The 21,611-nt window shown below is 34.5% G+C and overlaps 3 protein-coding genes across 3 annotated transcripts; 1 reads left to right on the top strand and 2 right to left on the bottom strand.

Moving 5' to 3' along the window:
- Nucleotides 1–312: 312 nt before the first annotated feature.
- Nucleotides 313–3,472, bottom strand: LOC112505985 (uncharacterized mitochondrial protein AtMg00810-like). Its single transcript, XM_025110018.1, has 2 exons — nucleotides 3,256–3,472; nucleotides 313–1,262 (listed from the first exon to the last, which is right to left on the bottom strand). Exons 1-2 carry the CDS (start codon nucleotides 3,470–3,472, stop codon nucleotides 313–315), a joined length of 1,167 nt encoding a protein of 388 aa, XP_024965786.1.
- Nucleotides 3,473–5,485: 2,013 nt separating this feature from the next.
- On the bottom strand, nucleotides 5,486–6,157 carry LOC112505984. Its single transcript, XM_025110017.1, has one exon. It carries the CDS (start codon nucleotides 6,155–6,157, stop codon nucleotides 5,486–5,488), a length of 672 nt encoding a protein of 223 aa, XP_024965785.1.
- A 3,585-nt stretch (nucleotides 6,158–9,742) lies between these two features.
- LOC112505983 lies at nucleotides 9,743–10,712 on the top strand. Its single transcript, XM_025110016.1, has 3 exons — nucleotides 9,743–9,838; nucleotides 9,917–10,001; nucleotides 10,240–10,712. Exons 1-3 carry the CDS (start codon nucleotides 9,743–9,745, stop codon nucleotides 10,710–10,712), a joined length of 654 nt encoding a protein of 217 aa, XP_024965784.1.
- Nucleotides 10,713–21,611: the final 10,899 nt, after the last annotated feature.

The following is a 21,611-nucleotide window of genomic DNA, read 5'->3' as shown; positions in this document are numbered from 1 at the left end:
ACCACTAGCCACATCTCCTAATGATCAGGATGCCTCCAACGTTTACCTCCCACAAACTCAGTCAACCCTTGACCACATAGAATTACCGTTAACATTCTCCCCCCTAATTCTAATCTTCCATCGTCATCATTCCTAACAAGCTTCTCATTTCAGCGAATTTGACCCGATGCAGTGCCTTGGTCAAAATGTCAGCCAATTGCTCCTCTCCGCTAACATGCTCCACAATGATTAGCTTCCGCTCGACACATTCTCTAATGAAATGATACTTAGTATTGATGTGCTTGCTGCGTCCATGAAATACCAGGTTTTTCATTAAGGCGATTGCTGATTGTTATCGACATACAACCTAACACTTGAGCTTTCCCAACCGGTTAGGTCCTTGAGCAGATTTTTCAACCACACAGTTTGGCACGCCGCCGCCGTTGCTGCCATGAACTCAGCTTCACAAAAAGATAGGGCCACCGTATGTTGCTTTTGTGACGGCCAGCTAATCGGGTTGTTTGAGAAGTAGAACATAGTTCTTGTTGTGCCTTTCCCATCATCCCGATCCATGTTGTGACTACTGTCACTGTACCTACTTAGCTTCCCATCGCCACCTCTTTGATAAATTAGACCAAGCTGCAAAGTACCTTTCACATAACGTAGAATCTGTTTCACCGCTTTCAGGTGACTCTCTTTTGGCGTATTCATGTATCTACTGACAACCCCGACTGAGTAAGCGAGGTCAGGTCTCGTATAAATCAGGTAACGTAAACACCTGATGAGGCGACGATAATCTGTAGCGTTCACCGGAACTCCGTCTGCATCCTTTGACAAACTGAACTTTGGTTCTATGGGAGTCTTCGTAGAATTGCAGTCAAGCATGCCTGCTGATTGCAATATTTTCTTTGCATACCCAGCTTGCTTTAATTCGATTCCCGTTTTCGTTTGTCGGACTTCGATCCCCAAATAATATGTTAAGTGACCCAAGTCACTCATCTCAAAAAGCTGCTTCATTTTCTCTTTAAAAGTTGCACTTTGTTCTTCACTTGAACTTGTAACAATCAAGTCATCTACATATACACCAACCAACAAAATAAATTTGGAGTTATTAAATTGATACACGGCTTGCTCATGTGGGTAATTTAGAAAACCCAATTCTTTAAGTTCTCTGTCAAGACGAGTATTCCAAGCTCGAGGAGCTTGGCGTAAGCCGTATAGAGCTTTATGAAGTCGATACACCATGTGTTCCTTTCCTTTCACCACGAACCCATCTGGTTGAGCTACGTATATGATAAGTGTTAATTTATTAACCTTCTTACATCATTTTCTTAATCATTTTCACTTGTTTTATTTGCCCAATAGTGTTTTAATTGAGTCTTTTTATGTCGTCTTTATATCTATATATATATATATATATAACAGTAGTATTGTATCATATCTAATGTTAATTCTCTGTTTATGCAGATTTTTTATATTTTTGAGACAAGTCCTGCAGCAGTCCTGTAGGAGTATGTTTGGCAGAGTCCTATTGCACCGATCAGTGAGCTGCACTTTTTGTCTGGGCCAAATTTCCTTGGGTTGCCCCTTGAAGCTGTTGGATCTAAGGCCTTGGTCCTAGTCAAAGCCCGTTTTTGAAGACCTCTTTTGTCCTATTAGTTAACCCCCTTGTGCAAGCTCCATTCTCTCTATAAATAGGTGCTTAAGGCTTGGTTTTATTTACCTATACACACACAACCTTTCGGTTAAAAACAATTACTCTCTAAATATTTTAGCTTTAGGTTTTTTTTGCTTCCAACCAAGAACCGAATTTGTGAAGTGAAGTTGCGATTACATTCTCAAGTTTTAATTCAAGTGTTCATGTTTAATCTGCATCTCATTTATGTTCTTACTTTCGAGTTATAAACGCTTTATGACTTTCGTTACAAGTTACAATTAATCGATTTCTGTTGCTTTACATTGGATTTCATCCTTTGTGGCTCACGATTAATTTCCATAGGCTAAATATTCTGTTTGCAAGTAACTCTTCACTTTTAGAAACGAAACTTGTTTTGCAAGTTTCGTGACTTGGAGTGCAAGTTTCTCCAAGTCTTCCTTTCTTTAAGCTTTCATTTGTCTTGTAAGGGTCACATCTTAGTATACAAGTGTCTACTTTATGTCTTAGAATAATTTTAATTATTAATATTTATCTCTTAGTAGTTTAATTTCAGTCTTCTACATTTCTGTATTTTACTTTTCAGTCTTTTAATTTCTGCACTTTACTTTACTGCAATTTACTTTTCTGCATTTTATTTCTAGTAATTTACTTTCAGTCATTTATATTTCTGTAATTTACTTTCCAGTACTTTACATTCCAGTATTTTAATTTCTTGCAATTTAATTTCTGCAATTTACTTTTACGCATCAGTTATTTATTTTTCAATCTTTACATCCTTCGCGAGAAGAAACCGAGCGATGATGGGCTAAAAGCCTTAGCTTGGGGTGTAAGGGAAAATTAAGACCAAAGCCGCTGTGAAAGTACAAAGGTGTCTTATTAGCATTATACTCTACTATTTGTTTCAGGTGATTAATATTTAATTGAAGATCACATTAAAATTAATTGACAACTGATTTTGTGTATGAAAATGCATTGACTTTTAGAGTTAACATAAATAAGAAAACCTGAGGTAATAGGAGAAGACTATAAATAGCTTTAGTATTTGACAAATGTTATACTCCTACGGTGTAGGATGGTAACACTGTGTTGTGCTAAGATTCACGACGTCTAACATAAATGATATCGTATCGATAGCACGTTAACCGTTGTGTACTCTTGGGAGGCCGTTTGACCCGATAGTTGATACTGTGACAGTTATGTAAAATCATTTATTGATTTTAGATAATTGTGACAGGATTGTTATGTCACCTTTTTGCTGAATCATTTGTTTAGTGTCTTAATCAACCTTTGCATCCTATGCTTCTTTTTAAGACTGATATTTCCTTAGTTGCCAATCAAACCTCCCAATTTTAGATAAATCAAATCCCTCGTTTCGCCATTTGAAATTAGTTTTTATGGACTGTACTTTTGAATAACTTTGCAAAGCTATCTCTGTGGGAATGAAATTTGGTACTTTACCATTATTACTTGTTACGAGACGACAGTAGTTAAAGGTGTATACTTGAGTTCTATTTTTGTGTTGAAATCTAAAGTTGAATAAACCGACGAGCAGTATACTTGTTCCCGTAATTGCCCATTCAAGAAAGCCGACTTTATATCTAAATGATGAACAGTCCAACCTTTCATTGCTGCCAAAGCCAACAGTAGTTGAATGGTTTCAATTCGGGCCACCAGAGCAAATGCGTCTTCAAAATCTACTCCCTGCCTTTGAACATATCCCTTTGCCACCAAACGCGCCTCTTGCTTCACGACATTGCCTTCTGCATCTCTCTTTGTTTTAAAACCCATTTGAGACCAATTGGTTTGAGACCTGAAGGGAGAGTCATAAGCTGTCATGTTTGGTTCTTGTCGATTGACCCCATCTCCGTTTTCATTGCCTCACGCCAGGATTGTTCACCTGCAACATCTTCATAGGTTGTAGGTTCATCCCCCGCAAGCATCAACTCATCTTGTAACTTCTGTCAATTGTGCTTTAGCATAAATGTTAGATAACAATCGAAACCCCCGAACAGGTGTGCAATCATACGCCGAGGGACTTACATTTAGTTTCGGTTGTATTGTAGAAACCGGTCCAGTTGCTATAGAGGGATTTCCACTTCATGACTCACCTGTTTGATAACTTGTGAGTGGTGAGGAAGGTTCTGGAGTCTGAGGTAGGCTTACATTGTTTGTGGGAGAAGGATTTTCATCTTCATTACTGGTTGCATTCTCTTCTTGGACTTGCTCATTGAGGCCTTGATTAACATAACCACCAATGCATGGCTCTTTCAATGTGGATTCGCCATGTTGGACAAAGGTCCAATCCCATTGTTTTTTTTCATCAAAAACAACATCCCAAGCTACAACCGCCTTATTTTCTTTCGAATTGAACATACAATACGTTTTGCTTCCCGGTTCAAATTCCAAGTATACCATGGTTGTACTCTAATTGCTGAGCTTTGTGGTGTGATTTACAGGCTTCTTTACGAATCCAACACACCCAAACACCTTCAGATGATGAAGAGTTGGTTTACTTTTGTTCATGGCTTCATGCAGAGTCATTCCCTTCATCGCTTTGGTCAGAATTCGATTTAGAATATAGACAGCATGCCGAACAACTTCACCCCACAATGTATCTAGTACTTGCATTGTTTTCAACAGAGATCTTGGTGGTCTCGAGAATACTACAATTATGGCGTTCTGCCACGCCATTTTGCTGGGGTGAGTAAGGGGCTGTCAATTGCCTCTTTATGCCTTCTGCACTACAAAAGCTAGCAAATTCATGGGAAGTAAATTCCTCGCCCCGTTCCGTCCGTAACCCCTTTACCTTGAATGACTTTTCCTTTTCTACTTGAAATTTAAACCGTTTGAAAGTAACGAAGGCCTCATCCTTCGATTTGATTATAAAAACCCACATGTATCGGGTATAATCATCAACTAATAGCATGAAATATCGATTACCTGCAACGGTAGATGGATTAATAAGACCACACAAGTCTGCATGAATGAGTTCAAGGGGCTTACTTGCTCGCCAAAGGGACTCTTTAGGAAATGTCTGTCTCATTTGCTTCGCGACCATGCATCTTTCACATACTTGTCCCATATGCTTTATTATCGGTACACCCCGTACTAAGTCCTTCCGTACCATCCATTTGATGACACGAAAGTTTACGTGTCCCAATCTAGCATGCCATACCCAAGCCTCGTCGTCTAAGTTCGTCAGCAAACATACAGGTTGTGTTGTTTGAAGAACGATTTTGTATAACCGGTTTTTGGAGCGTTGTACCTTCAATATAAACGACCAGATTCATCATAAAGTCTGAGATATTCATCCACCATCTCAAGTTCAACCTTGTAACCAATCTCAGTTAACTAACCAAGGCTAAGAATGCTGCTGTGAAGAGCCGATATATAGTAGACTTCTGATATGACTTGTTGCTCACCATTCTTGCACTCCAACAAGATTGTTCCTTTTCCAGCGATCTGAACTCTCGAGCCATCACCAAAACGCACCTGCCCGATGATGTTTGTATCGAGATCAGCGAACAAGCTACATATCCCGGTCATATGATTACTCGCTCCGTTATCAAGATACCATTCATCGCTCCCGAATTAACTCTTGTACTTGGCCTCCCCTGAAAATACCTTATCCTCGTTCAACAGCACCAAAGTTTCAGTTTGCTCACCATAAACTGTTAACATCAACGCGACATCCTCTTCTTGTGTTTGAGTCAAGTTGGCCTCATCTTCTTTCTTCTTTGGTGCCCCACACTCGGATGCAAAGTGACCATATTGGTCACAGTTGAAGCACTTTATGTGCTTCTTGTCTCTTGTTTTACTATTGTTATTACCGATGTCTCGCTGCCTATTTTAACCACCGCGACCGCCTCTACCACGACCTCTATCACGACCACCTCGTCCTCCACCTTTATCACCCGATCCCCGTCCTCTTCCACTTGAAAAGGAACTTGAACCAACAGCCCTTTGAGTTGTTCGACCCTCCGTCTTGGTAAGTAGAAGACTACTTTCGCCATTAGCATTGCCACCTCGAAGGCGCAATCTATCCTCATACGCCTTGAGACGTCCAATGGCTTCCTCAAAAGGCATAGAATCCACGTCTGAATATTGTTCTATGGAGGCCACCAATTGCAGGAATTTATCCGACACTAAATCAAGTAACTTTCTGACAAGAACCCTGTCTTCGAGTGTTGGCCCGAGGCTGTTGTACATTGATACCATCCCACTCGATTTCCCGGTGAATTCATCGATAGTTTCTTCATCTTTCATACGAAGTGCCTCGAATTCACTTTTAAGTGTATGTATCCTTGCCTTTTGCACCCTTTCTGCTCCAATATATCGAGTTTTTAGGGAGTCCCAGACCTCCCTTGCAGTCTTCTTCTTCGATACTTGGTGAAGAATATCCTCCAGTAGTGCCTGAAAGATGAACGCATTTGCCGACTTGTTCTTTTTCTCATCAACCGCCATACCAACAGGTGGTTCAATGGATTCCCATAAACCTTGGGCATCCAAAATAGCCTCCATTATGATAGACCAAGTCGTGTAATTTGTCAATGTCAATGACGGACACTAAATCGGTACTCCACCGTTTTCTCTCCCTTGTGTGACGATAGACATCTCTCGCAACCGGAGGTATTTTGGCATGAACGGGGCTCTGATACCAAGTGTTGGATATCAAAGCTTAGGATCTGCTATACCCAAATACAAACTTAGAGTAAGAGACGTAAAAGAAAACGTATTATGGAAGAATTTTCTAGTAGCATTATTTCTCAACTGAAAATACTTCTCAACTGAAAATGCGATACAATACTTAAAAAAAAAAAACAGCAACAATGGTATTTAAACTCCTACTGGGAATAACAAACTAGCTAAAATAAAGGAAATTTACTAGCTACCACTAGCCACATCTTCTACTACTAACCACATCTCCTAATGATTAGGATGCCTCCAACATTTACCTCCAACAAACTCAGTCAACCCTTGATCACATAGAATTACTGTTAACACATTCTTCATCAGTTAGATTAAACGTATTGGTTGTTAGGTCATACACATTGCCCGTTTTGTTTTTCACTCTTGTCCATACATTGTATTTTGCTTTCAAATAATCATAGTGGTTTTTCATTTGTTTTTTTATTTGTGATGAAGTTATGTTTGTTTTTAAGCGTCTCTGCAACATTCTTCCATGAACGCAGCTTAAGATTGGTGTCTTCCCGTCCATGTGTAATGACCTCATGTATACATGCTTCAATAAACGTTCACACCACATGATTTTTGTTTATTTTTACCCTAAATGATTTTATTCTGCAGTAAAAGTTAGGTTTAACATGAAAACGATTTACTAGGTTTAACATGAAAACATCTGTTCTAAAGTAAATAGTTTGGAACAATAGTTCTGAAGTAAATAGGACTTGAGCAAAAATTGAGATGTATATGTATGGGGGACTATAAATAGTTCTTGGCTTTTATGTTTTATGGTTAAAGAGGTCCGGTTCTATTAGAACTAATATTGATTTCAATGATGTAGAATAAGCTTGGTAGACTTTCTGGGTGAAGCAAACAACAACCCTAAGAATTTGTCATTTGAGGCAACTCTGTTACTGATTTTAGTAGGCAGTAACACAGGAAGGATCCAGTTGGTATTATTATTACTTCACAAGAAAATTTAGGCAATGCTGAGTTGCTGACAAGATAAGCTTGACTACAACTTCAGTATAAATCTTATTAATTTTGGGCGGTGAAAACCATGATTTGAGTTGTAAGAAGTTAGACAAGCTGAACATATCATCATCTAACCGAGTGCCTGCATTGTTTGGGTGATATACAAACTACAACTTTTTGGGATTATATTCAAAGATGACATGAAACAATTTTGCATTAGCAAGACTAGAAAGTCTTGTAGGATGAAAAAAAATATGTTTTGTCATGTGATAATAGCTTTAACAGTCAAATTGTATGCTATTAGTTGAAGCACATATGGATCAACATTTTTCAGCATTAGAGTAAATACAATCTAAATGAAACACAATATTTTATGACACTAATACTTCCATAATTATTTCCTTGAACACTTACTGCATTGCATAGAGCAAAGCAGAAGGGGAAGAATAATATGATAGTTTTCATTCTTAAAATTTTCCATAAATTTTTCATTCTTGGTATAGACTTTCTGGTGAAGCAAACACTTGTTGGCTACAAGCCTACAACTGTTAGCAGGGTTAAGAATTTGTCATTTGAGGCCATGTGGGTGCTCCTTTTACCAAGCTTTATTATTGGAAATGTAAAACTAAGAATGGGGTTATACTTATGAGTGTTGTATGGTGGGGTTATAGTTATGAGTGTTGTATGGTGACATGGCAAAAACCTACCTAAATATGAACATATGTCCTTGGCCTTGGGAAACATAAGATAATCCTTCCTGGTAGTGGACTTCCTATCTACCAAGTTTGCACAGCAAAAAGCAACATCTTGTTTTTTTATGTATAATCTAGTTCAATGTGAATGTTTTGGATATGGAATTATAAAATATTTGTTCTATGCTTTTCAATCTTGATTTGCTAAATGTCGTTATTTGTAAGGTATAGACATTGTTGGTGAGGGTTCACAACCAAAAAGACGTAGAATAAACTGGAAAAAAGAGTGTGGTGCGAACGTTTCTTGAAGCATGTATACATGAGGTCATTACACATGGACGGGAAGGCACCAATCTTAAGTCGTGTTCATGGAAGAATGTTGCAAAGACGCTTAAAAACAAACATAACTTCATCGCATATCAAAAACAAATGAAAAACCACTATGATTATTTGAAAGAAAAATACAATGTATGGACGAGACTGAAAAACAAAACGGGCAACGTGTATGACCCAACAACCAACACGTTTAATCTAACTGATGAAGAATGGCAAATAGAAATTGTGGTATCTTTTTAATTTTATATCAGTTTGCATTTGGTATCTTCGTAATTTTATTTATATAATCCTTTTTAAAACAGAGAAGCAAATATGTAGAACCAATTAGGAGTACAGGACTACTTTTTCCCGATCTTTGTGTTCAACTGTTTGATGGAGTTCAAGTAAGAGGAACTGAAAGTCATGGACCACATTCTAGTATTCCCGACATTTCCGACCCACTTTTTGATCACTCGAGTAAAGATGTTGAGGTAGTTCCTAATACTTAACAAATCCTAACACCAACTTTAGGACAAGAATGTGATTCTCGTCCAAGTACACAAGCAAGTAAAAAGCGAAAAGGTAAACAATCAAGTAACTCACAAGTTGAAGAAGATATATCTAAGGCTGTGAAAGCAATTATAGAAAAATATTCGAACGATGTGCCTGCTTGCTTGGCAAAGTTGGATGAACTTGGATGGGGAACAGATCATCCGTTATACCACATAGCTACTTTTATCTTCAGTGAGAGTGCCGATTATAGGAAAGTATGGTTGTGTTTGAAGCCGGAAGGTTGTGAGGGTTGGGTTAGAATGATAGGACAAAAGTACAGGATCATGTAGTCGTAACATATTATGCTTTTGAAAATTGTATTTTGATATGATGCTAGCTTTTGAATGATGTTTTGCTTTTAAACACATGACTTTTGGATGACATAACTATTGGACATACTTTTGAATGATGCAACTTTTGAATGATGTTAACTTTTGAATGGAAATTTTTCTTTGAGCGTGCAAATTAACCTTCAGTCATGTTTTGTAATTATTTTTATTTGCAAGGTTCTCTATGAATGTTGAGGAAGAATTGTTGCTTTTGTTACTTTTTTTGTTGTATTTGAAACGAAAAGCTACATCAAGAATCAAAAGGATAAGAGATAACACTTCATCATTGTCCGGACATGCGTATACTCTAGACCTATGAAATGGCTCAAATACGAAATGTCTTGAGTTAATGTGTCTTTCTCGTGATGCTTATATACTACTATGCAACCATTTTAAACAAAAGAATTTGTTGCAAAATAGTAGGAATGCAATCGTTAAAGAGAAGATGGCAATTTTTTTTAACAATAATAGGTCATAATGAACGCTATAGAATGATTAAAAGAAGATTTCAACACTCAACAGAAACTATCCATAGACATATTCGTCAAGTACTACGAGCAATGATTGAATTTGCTAGAGAAGTTGTAGGACCAATGCCCAATGAAGAAACCTCCAACATGCCAAAACGACAAAGAAATCTTAGAAGAATGTTTCTGGTATGTTTTCGTTTATATAATTCACAAAATCAAGACGTAGTTAAAAAGTTTCGTATAGTTTATACTTTTTTAATAAAGGGGGCGATAGGTGAGTTAGATGAGACTCCCATACATGCAGGTGTGCCTGTCGATCAACAAGCTCGTTATAGGGGCAAAGGAAGAGGTGAATGTTATCAACAAGTTTTAGCGATTTGTGATTTTAATATGGTATTCACTTATGTTTGGGCTGGATGGGAGGGCATAACACATGATGCTAGAGTTTTAAGAGAAGTTGCATTGGACCCAACTTCTGGCTTTCCATTTCCTACACTAAGTATTTATAATTTTTACTTAATACTGAATATAATTTATTTTTTATACAGTTTACTTAACAATAACTTTTTCTTACATGTTAAATGTAGAAAAATATTATCTTTGTGATGCTGCATATGCCAACACTCGTAGATTTTTGACTCCATATCGCAATACAAGATATTTGCTAGCTGATTTTCGACGTCGACTTGCCTTGACCAAAGAAGAAAGATTCAATCATGCCCACGCACAACTCAGAAATGTTATCGAACGTGCTTTTGGTGTATTGAAAGCAAGATTCCCAATTTTGAAGCAAATGGCCCCTTATCCTTTTCGCATACAAAGAAACATTGTAATTGCTTGCTTCGCGATCCACAACTTTATAAGAAGATGCAACATGCAGTATCAATTATTCATGGATTACGACAATAATCCCATGTTAATTAATGAAGCACAAGAACAAATTGACGGAGGTGAGGAAGAAGAGATAGATGCAACACCTTGGGGTCCTCAAGACAGTGAGTACATGACTAATTTACGTAATGAGATTGCAAATCAACTGGTGTTAAATGCTTCAAATTAGATGTTGTACTCAAAATATTGGGTTTGAAGTTGTGTTTCATGTGATGTTTTGTTATGCCAAAACTTGAACAAACATTGTCATGCTTGTTTGGATTGATATACTATTATGTATTGGCTTGAACCATTAATTATTTTCTATTTTCATTTAGAAATTTTCTTCAGAATTGTTGTCAAACGTTAATTTTCATTAAACACAAGACTGGGGGTAAAATGACAATTTTATGTCATTCAGACTGTTGATTCAGAACATTTTCCGAACAATCTTTTTCTATCTGACACTAAATCATACATAGTCTCTTAATCATTCTGACCACTTAATCATCATGCACTAAAATATTCAGCAACTGCCAAACAGCCCCTAAATAGGAAATCCAAATCTAGACCCACGATTTTTTTTTCTAAATTAAATAAATATTTATTTGTTTTCTTTGTTAGTTTTTATCTATACTATACTATATTATAAAGCATTTGACAAAAATTCTTAAAACTCATTTTTTATGCTTGAAATATTGTTTATTGATTCATATTACTTAAAGTCAAGATTACAAATAAACTATATGTAAGTACAATTTATTAAAGCTTCATGTTTGAATTCGTGTAACTTACTGCAGATAAACATAGTCAAATACAAGATAAACATTTCATTTAAAAAAATAAAAAAATTTAAAATACAATTAGGATAATCATTGAGTTGTAACAGAACACTTAATTATATAAAAAATTATATTATTATCAAAAATATATTACTTCGTTTTTAAATCTAATTAAATTATAATAAATATTTGAATTAAAAAAATTACATAAAAAACAAAAATTTTAAATAGTTAATTTGATACTAATATTGATATATTTATTTTTTATAATATCTTCAAATTTATATTTTATTCAAAAATAAAAACATTATCAATTTCTCAAAATCACATAAAAACCGTATTATAACATGTACAGAGACAGAATAAAATGAAACATTAAAATGTAGATATATCTCGCTACATTGTACGAGTACCCTTCTAGTTTATTTAATATATATTTATATTAGTTTGATTGAAATATTATTGAATTTTAATTGATATATTATAATTTTTTATCTATACTAATTAAGCAGATTTCAAAAAAGTCTTAAAAACAATATTATATGCATAAAGTACAATTTTTTTATGCATGAAATCTTAAAAGTCTTAAAAACAAACTTATATGCACAAAGTACCCTTTTTTTATGCATGAAATCTAAAAGCCTTAAAAACAATCAATAAACCTAAGTACAACATTTTTAAATCTGTACAACTCATCAATTCAGGATTTGGATTCCCAATAACTTCCCACGCTCTCATCCCTCTCAATACACTCCAATTGGATTCCCAATAATGCCGATTCAAGCTCCAATTGATGATTCGTGGTGGAAAACCATATAATTATACTGTTAGATTTGTTCAATTCTTACTTTCATTTTCATCTCCTAAATCGATTCTCCATCTCCTCTCATACGATTATGGTTCTCTCCTTGTCTCCATCAATCTTCTTATGTGTTCTTCATCTCGATTTTTCATTGCTGGATTTTGTTTACTTATCGCTATATCTCAAGAGATTTTCTCATATCAGGTAATCAAATCTCCAACATGACATTCTTTTTTGGAACTGTTTTTAGTAATCATCTTATTTGTTTTTGATCAAAGATGACTTGCACATCTTTTGTTCTTGACTTATACATCTGCTTTGCATCACTATGTATGTTTCTTGAACAATTTCTTGTGAAAGATCTTCAATGAATTATAGGTTTAGTTTTCTACTTTGTTCCGTAGATTATTTGCATCTAAGTTTTGTTGAAGAATAGAAAATTATATCTTAGATTTCATGTTTTCTTGCTTTCTTCAATATGTCCCCAATGTGCATATAAGGAGTTTGAGGAAATGCCTCAAAAGGATTTAGTATTTCTTGCAAAAGATTTCTAGCTTATCTGTCCTCAACCCACTTCAATAGTCATTAACATGGGCTTAAAAGTCATAAAAATCTACGTTAGATTAATAATAAGATAGTTTTTCAAGGAGTTCGTTATCTTATGAGTTTTCTACATAATATCAAGACGATAATGGAAAACTGTTAGCCGATGAGTTGTCTACGTAATATCTAGACGATAATGGAAAATGACAATTGCCCTTATATTTTTTTAGTTGATATTTCTCTTCATATCGACTTTTGGTGGTTTTTTTATACGTTAAATATATTGGCCAGTGATCCCTTTCAATCATGGGCGTGATAATAGGAATATATGGAATCTCTAGGTCAATTTGGTTTTTGACCAGGTAAGGTATTATATTTGAATCTAGTTTGGTTTGACTAGGTAAGGTTTTATATATGAACCGATGAGATTTGGTTTTCTTAGGTTTTTCGATTCTTCTTGTAATTTTCCTTGATCTTATCTCTATTGGGTTCATGTTACTTCTAGATATACCCATTAACTTTTGTCATATTTAGGCTTGATGGCTATAAACTACATCTTTGCATGTTATCTATTGATGGCTATAAACTTCATATTTGTTTGGCCTCTATTTCTGCTTCTTGATGTATGTTTTGATTTCTTGGGCTCTGTTTGTATCTTCATTTTCTTTTTTAAATTGAAATAGGTTTCTTATGTGACTTACCCTTCTTTGTTTTATTTTATTTGGTCTTTTGATATGTAAAATCCTTGTTTGTTTCTTAATTCGAAGCTTGTTTTTTGTGGTTTACTGCTTTGATGAAGCTGCAGTGACTTGAGATGACTTTTAAGGTTGTTGCTTCACTAATCAAGGTAACCTTTAAGTTCTGATGTATATTGCTAGCTTGCAATCGAGTTTGTTCCTCTTTGTTGTTTGGAAAGTCTAATTCGATGTTCAGTTAGTTTCATATCTAGAGGATCTGCACATGTCTTTTTTAATCATCGTTGAAGAAGGGTAAATTTTTATCTTCTGTTAAGCTTCCAAATTGCTCAAAGCTACTTGTGAATTTGATTGCATATATAAAGGACGGTTTTGATTCATTATTTCATATAATCACCATCAACTTCTTCTGCAGTTTCTACAATTTTTTGAAGAAGTTGTTCATGATTATCAGATACGTTGCAAGTTAATTGATCAATCATTGCTGAGAATAACTGCAAGTTTGTGTCTTTGTGATCTGACTTTCGTAACTTTATAGGATTTCTTTTTATACAGATCCTGTTCTGTGTGGTTTTGGTTTGGATCATGGGACAACCAATTCACTTGAAATTTCAACTCTGAGACTACTCTTTTCCAGGTGTCTCCTCCCCCTTTCTATGTTACCCTATGTGAGTGTGAGTGTGAGTGTGAGTGTGAGTGTGAGTGTATTAGATAAAATTGTGAGTAATGGTTTGTTTCTCCTCCCAGTTAATTGTGTTTTCGATTGATTTATGTTTCTTTCAAGGTTTTTTCTCTCTCTTTAAAAATGTTTTTTCTTCAATGGCTTTTAATTTTGTCTTTTCATGTTTGTATTTTTCTTCAATTCCATCTTTCTAACTCTGAAGCGTGTCCATATTCCTTGATGTTTATCGCCTATATGTTTCAGTTTCTTATTGAGTTCAAGACGGACGAGGAAAGGAAGGATGATGTTGAACAATCATTTACGGGATACTAAGCACGTTCTTTTATATCTCCATAGCAGTATATAGATGCAGTTATACACTTATATGTTGGACTAATACCTGATTTATTTTTGTGTATAAACTATTAACAATATTTTGCTAATGACACTTATCATGTGCAAAATGATGAGTTCTATGGTTTCGCATCAAAGCTTAGGTGGATTTAACTATTGAGGTTTGGTCATGGATCTTTTAACTTAATTTGTTTGTTAGCATTGTAATTATACAAAAAAGTAACGAGCTTTGCTATTTTGGTCTCCATTATCTAATTACCATGCCACCACTTATATGAAGTTCAGAAAAATGTCCAATTAGCATCATGTTCTAAGGCTCCATCTAATATAGTCCAATTTTACTTGGAGGTCTAAAAAGGCAACATGTATGTTTCTTAAAGAGTCTTTGATTGTTTATTTGAATTTAGATGACATATTATCTAAAACGTGCTTGACAATATTTTTGTATTTCTTGCAGTTCGATTTTTTCAATGCCCTTGACAAGACAAGACATACTAGTGACAAGAAGGATTTGCAATATACAAGATATGGTAAAACAAATTTTATAAAATTTTATCATGAACGTTGTACCTTAACTTTCGTAAAGGGTGGCCCGTGACCTTACTTGTAATATCTTGTGTGTTTGTTGCAACAAAAAGAATACTAACATAGGTTGTAGGAGAACATCAAAGCAACTTAAACATTGGGGGTATGGATGTGTGTTATTTGTTTATTATGGCTACCAACCGACATCGATAAATTTGGTCTTTCTGTCACTTGTTTGGTGCATTAACTTTTGGTTATCTTTGATAAACCATCTGAAATTGAAGTAGTATTGCAGGTTTAGGAATAGACGTACCTTGTTTCATCAAATATCTCATCAATCTCACCTTGCCTACCATTACTATGACTATTATATTTGTATATAAGAATTTGTATGATTTATTTACTGTTATAACCATCAGTTTGTATATAAGAATTTGTATCATTTGTTTACTATTTAAGAAAATAAATAGCCTTCAAATCTTGCTTCCTTCTTTTGCAACTGTGAAATTCTAATGTTTTTATTTCTCTTCAAGTGCAGACACATCCAATTTTTTCTAGACCGATCCAATCTTAAATGTAAAGCTTGGTCTATGATGAAGATGTTCTTCATTATAGAATTTAAAATGTGGCCATGGATGTAGTGATAGTCCCACTTTAATCAATCTTCATTAAAGCTCCAATTCAACAATGACAGATTTATATAAATCTTGTAAGAACACTTGAAAGAATAGAGAGAAAAGGTCAACACTCAAAATATGGTCAAACTCTTATTACGTAATTGATATTACAATTGAGAATCCTTCTAAACATTACAAGAACTCACCCTTTATATAGGGTTAAACATGACACAAATAGTCAAAGTCAAACTGTCTATGAAAAGTCAAACACGGTGACTTTTAATACAATTATAGACAAAATTAACTTTCAAGACGAATACAATTTAACACAGATTTAAAAGAATTTCCGCGCTTTGAGTCTCGTTTGAACTTTGTTGCTTTAAGCACTCTATGTTTTTTTTTAAAACAATCTCAAACTTGAAATATTCAGACAATCGTTTGTTGAGAAAGATCTTCTAACATTCTCCCCCTCGAATATAGAACAGTGATGATCTTCTCTTTTGACAATATAGATCAGAAACAATAACGATCTTAAGAATTGATCTTCAGCAAACTGTTGTAAAATTGATCTTCACATCCAACAACTCTCAAACATTGTAGCATCGGAATAATTTTATGTAATCATCTCCAGTCACACTCCTTTTGTGTCTTTTGCTGACTTTGATGTTACTTCCCCTTGATCTTTATAACCGTTAGGACTGAATTTCAGTGATAAATTGTATTCGACTTGAAAAGTTAATTTTGTCTATAATTGTATTAAAGTCATCGTGTTTGACTTTTCTTAGAAGAGTTTGACTTTKATTTTGTGTCATGTTTGACCCTATATAAAGGGTGAGTTCTTGTAATTTTAGTAGGATTCTCAATTGTAAAATTAGATTTACGTAATAAAGGTTTGACCAAGATTTGGGTGTTGACCTTTTCTCTCAACTCTCATATGTTCTTATTAGAAATATACAGATCTGCCATTGATGATTTGAAGCTTTCATGAAGATTGTTTAAAGTGGGATCTACAATTGGTATCAGAGCTGGATTATGCATGAAATCAAGAAGAAATCATCATTTTGAAGGAATTTTGAAGAAAAGATTCTGAATTGTTCTTTGTGTTCATCATGTTCTTTATCTTTCTTTGTGTTTGATTCAATTTTTTTTAAAATATTGTGTTTTTGTGTTAAAACCTTGATCATTGGGTGCGTTTTTTGTATTGTGAATCTTTGTTATTCACAAGCTTTCATGTTTTGATTTTTAATTTTCGAGTTTTTGATCGAATTTGTGGTTTTAAATTTTTTCGTGTTCTTGAAAAGCTTTGTAAAAATCTGGATTTTGATCCATTTTTGATTGAAAATGTTGAAATTTTTGTGTTTGTGATGTGTTTTTGATCAATTTTTGTGTATTCATCGCTCAAAGATTTGTGTAAATCGCTCATTGTCCTACCTGGTTTGTCATTAAATCGCTCAAGCACATCAAATGGTTTAGACTTAGTTCGAATTTCTGGACTGTAAATCACTTAATACTATACCCGGTCTAGGTAAATTGCTTGGTAAATCGTTTAGTTCATTGCTTTACTTGTGATCGGATAAGCTAAATCGCTTGGTAATCTGCTTGATATAGTGAGCGGACTCATCTATATTGCTTGGCTTGTTTGGACTTTTAAATCGCTTGATTTAGAGTATAACCTGACTTCTAAATCGCCTAGCATATTATATCTCTCAAGTGATTAGAACTTAACAGCTTGACTTTGTAACTGGATTAATCTTTATCTCGTACAAGGCTTATCCGGATTATTGTTTTATCGCTTGAGGCTTAACCGGATAACTCTTCATCGCACAAGGCTTAGGCGGATAAGGTAGTTCATCACACAAGGCTTAGGCGATTTAGGCTGTTATTCGGACAAGGTGTAGGCGATTTAGGCTGTTAATCGCACAAGTTTTGGCCGATTTAAGCTGTTTCTTTCACAAGTCTTCATCGGAGATCACTTATCCACTCGTTACCTTGAGCGAGCTTAGTTAAATCGCTTGGCATTGGTTTGCTAACTCGCCTAAGACTTGGTCAATTTCGTAACAAAATAGCCGGATTGCTATACCGCCTGACCTAGCTGATTTAGGTGTTCCTCGTGTATCCTTTTGTTTGATTTAGCTTCCTCGGCATTTGACTTAGTTTCCTCGATAACTACTTGGCCGGATTTCAAGACATTCTCGGTTAACCTACTTAGCCGGATTAGTCAGTCTCTCCCATCATCTTGTACGGATTTCATTTATGTTTGATTCTAAGACTTAGCCGTTTTTATGTTTTTCTCTAGGATTTCTAATTTTGAGCAGTATTGTTGTTTTTAATCTGTTTTTGGTTTGTTTTGTTTTTGAGCTTAACTGTTTTTTGATTTCTTTTAGCTGATTTCAACGCATTTGGTCCTTAATCAATCTTGAATTTTTTAAATGGCAGTTTTTGTGGAGAGAGAGAGAATAAAGAATTGAGAGAGAAAATTGTTGAATTGGAAAGAAGAGTAGAGATCTACAAAGAAAAATATCTTAATTTGTTTGATGAAAATTTTGGTGATAAAGAATTTATTAATGAGCTACAACGAGAAAATAAAACCTTGAGAGAAAATTCTGAAAATGTTTTATCTAATAAGGCTAGTAAATTTGAGAGAACTTTGGACAAAGTAAGGAAATAATGTGAAGAAGAATTGAAGACTTGGATTGATGCTAATAAGAAGTTATTCAACAAACTTCAAGATCTGCAAAAAGTGAGGAATTCTTCTGAGAAAGTTAATCCTGAGACTGAGAACTTAACTGCAAAACTTAATAAATCTGAGAGTGATTTGTATGAGTTAAGGAATGAATCTGAAAAGGAGAAGAAAGGAGTTTCTGAAATAGAGAAAAAGTTTGATGCTGAAGGCCTATCTTATGAGAATAAGCTTAACTCTCTCGAGATGAACGAAAAAATGTTGTTAAAGCAAATATAGGATTTTGAGCAGCTAATCATCTTGGAACGTGCCAAGAATGATAAAGAGAAGAAAGACATCATAGAAGAGTGTCAGAGCCAAACTTAGAAATTGTCTGACAACATTGCTCTAAAGCAGATGGCTTTAGATGAAGAAAAGAAGCAATTTGCTCTTGAGAAGAAAAATACTACAAAGAGACATACTGCTATTGCTAAATAAAGCTTGCTGAAAAGAAAAAATGGCTTGACATCGCTTCTAAGAATGAGAAGAGCAGCTCAGATGAAGAGATTAGAGAGTTAATAAATCATAAAAAGAAGTTTGAAATGCTTCAGAAGGAGTTAGAAGGTAAACTCCTGAATACTACAAAGAAATTGTCTGATCTGAAGACAGACCTTGAAACTGAGCTGAAGATGAGAACAAAACTTAAAAATATGTTTGATTTAGTTACTGTTGAAAGAGACCAACTTTTACAGAAAGTCAGACTTTTCTTGTGCTCAAAGCTCAATTGGTTCTTCTTCTCAGTGCAAAACTAGCTTCTATGACTGTTCCAAATTGAACAGTTATTCAAGCAGCCCTAAATCAACTGTTTCTAAGAACTATTCTCGTTCTTCTAATTCTTCAAAAGTTAAAAGCATTTGGGTTAATAAGACTGAATCTGTTATGTCTCGTACTCCTGTTGTTACTAATCATCTTCCTTGTTTTGTAAGATCTACTCCTGATTTGATTCATCTTAGCAAGAGAAGAATCATGTGATCCACATGCAAATCAACAGATTTTGTGAACAAGAAGACATCTAACAGATGGAGTACAGATAACAGAGATCAGAAGGACTGCAAAGGTAAGAACATGTATGATTATAATAGTTGGTATGAATCATATTTTGTATCTGATCATCCTGTTCAAAGTGCTAAAAATAAAACATCTAATAGAAATAGATGGTTTGGAAGTTACAACATACCCCAGCCCGATACTAACAAAATAGGACCCAAATTCATTTGGATACCAAAATCTATTTGATTTGATTTTGCAGGTGTGTCAATTTTGTGCTGATCAGAATATCATATCAGTGATACACTAATGCAGGGGGAGTTGTAATATGTTCCAAAAAGGCTTCTGAACAATTCAGTTCAGGACCCGTGCTTTACCGAGTGTGGTTTCTAAACACTCAGTTTAGGATCCGTACTTAAAATGTTTTCTTATTTTTTTAATTTTTGAGTTAAATCGAATCATTTCTATAATCTACTTACTAGGGGGAGTCCCTAGAAATTCAATAAATGATTTTGGGAAGTGAATAATTTTTTTTTGGAAAAGAGTACATTTTATGAACATGTATTTCCTAAGATTTTTACTTGTGTAATTTTCTCATTGTACATAACTCCAATACTTGTTTCAGCTATTCTTCAAAAAGTTATTATCACGTCTCTTATATAAATCATTTTCGGTGATAATACACTTGTTTGTATTCAAAAGTTGATTTTCTGATTATTATTTTTTCTTTAAATGATATACATTTCATTTTTTTATTTGAATCTGTAAACTTGTTCTTACAGATCTTCATTCATTTCTCTCACATACCGAATAATCTAATCATTGTCGCATCATTTCTTTATTGATTGTGCTTAAAAGCCAAATTTCTTGATCAATTTTTATCTGATCATTGTGCTTATCTGCAATAATATTTTTTTTGATCAACTGTTTGTGATCAACTGTGCATAATGCTAAATTTTAGGAGGGACTTAGTGCTTATCAGAAATACCTCTATGGAATGTCAGAMCCGACAGACCTACCCAAGAGAACAACCATATCTGAGTGAGATTAAATACAAAATGGTTTGTGTGCAGAGCTTAAAATGAAAAAGAGAGGGGTAGTTGTTGTGAGCTAAAAGAATTGACGAGAGTTGTGTCAGGATTAAAAGAACATAAGAATCCTGTTCCAAACTTCTAAAATCCGGGCATACCACACAATCTATTAGTTCTTAATTCTTTCGAGACTAATATTGAAAAAGGCAAAGCCCAGGCCAATTCTTGTCACAACCCCACCAGCTACTCATTTATCTCTCAACAAATAAATGTTTCAATAACACTTGGGGCACGCAACTCATCATCTATCAATTTCTCATTCGGAGAAAGTTGATATTGAATAAGAAGGATATATGTCCCCCCTTTCAAGTCTTTTTGATCACTAATTGAGTCTGATAAATTTGTGTATTCCACACGATTTATCTTTTTGAGCCTAAACAGAAGCATTAGTTGCTTTATCTTTCTACACTACACAGATTTTGCATTTTATATGTTATTTTGTCGAAACATTCATAGATATCCTACTATTCAGCTATCGATGATTGAATGAAAGACCTGGTGAGATGAGCATAAAAAAGTCTCATATATACAGTACATCTAACTATATCTGTATACTCACAGGCCAATCTTTTTATAAGATTGAAAACAATTTCATACATTGAAATTGGTTGTTATCTTCCCATTCCCTTAATCTGAAAAGATTAAATAAGTGGATTTTAAAAGATCTACTTACAATTTCATGAATTGACGGCTTTCGCGGGAAATTTCATTCATTCTTGTGTATGATGTCATGATTCTCATTTCATCATAAGGGGGAGTATGCAATAATGAATGAAATGTCCAATTTCGAACGTTGTAAGAGGAATTATTATAAAGATCAAGGGGGAGTAACAACAAAGATCGACAAAAGGCTAAAAAAGAATGCGACTGGAGATTATTATAAAAGATTATTCCTGAGCTACAATGTCTGAGAGTTGTTGAATGTGAAGATCAATTTTACAACAGTTTGCTGATAAAGATTGCCTTTGAAGAGAAAATTTGTTAAAGTTCAATTTTGAAGATCATTATTGTTTCTAATCTATATTGTCAAAAGAGAAGATCATCGTTGTTCTACATTCGAGGGGGAAAATGTTAGAAGATCTTTCTCAACAAACGATTGTCTGAAGATTTCAAGTTGGAGATTATTTTGAAGAAGACATAGAGTGCTTAAAGCAACAAAGTTCAAACGAGACTCAAAGCACGTAAATTCTTTCAAGTCTGAATACAAAGGGGGAGAATGTTAGGACTGAATTTCAGTGATAAATTGTATTCGACTTGAAAAGTTAATTTTGTCTATAATTGTATTAAAGTCATCGTGTTTGACTTTTCTTAGA

The sequence above is a fragment of the Cynara cardunculus genome (assembly GCF_001531365.2).
Source record: "Cynara cardunculus var. scolymus isolate 2C chromosome LG 2, CcrdV1, whole genome shotgun sequence".
NCBI classification, from domain to species: Eukaryota; Viridiplantae; Streptophyta; class Magnoliopsida; order Asterales; family Asteraceae; genus Cynara; species Cynara cardunculus.
This window is presented reverse-complemented; position numbering and strand designations above follow the sequence as displayed.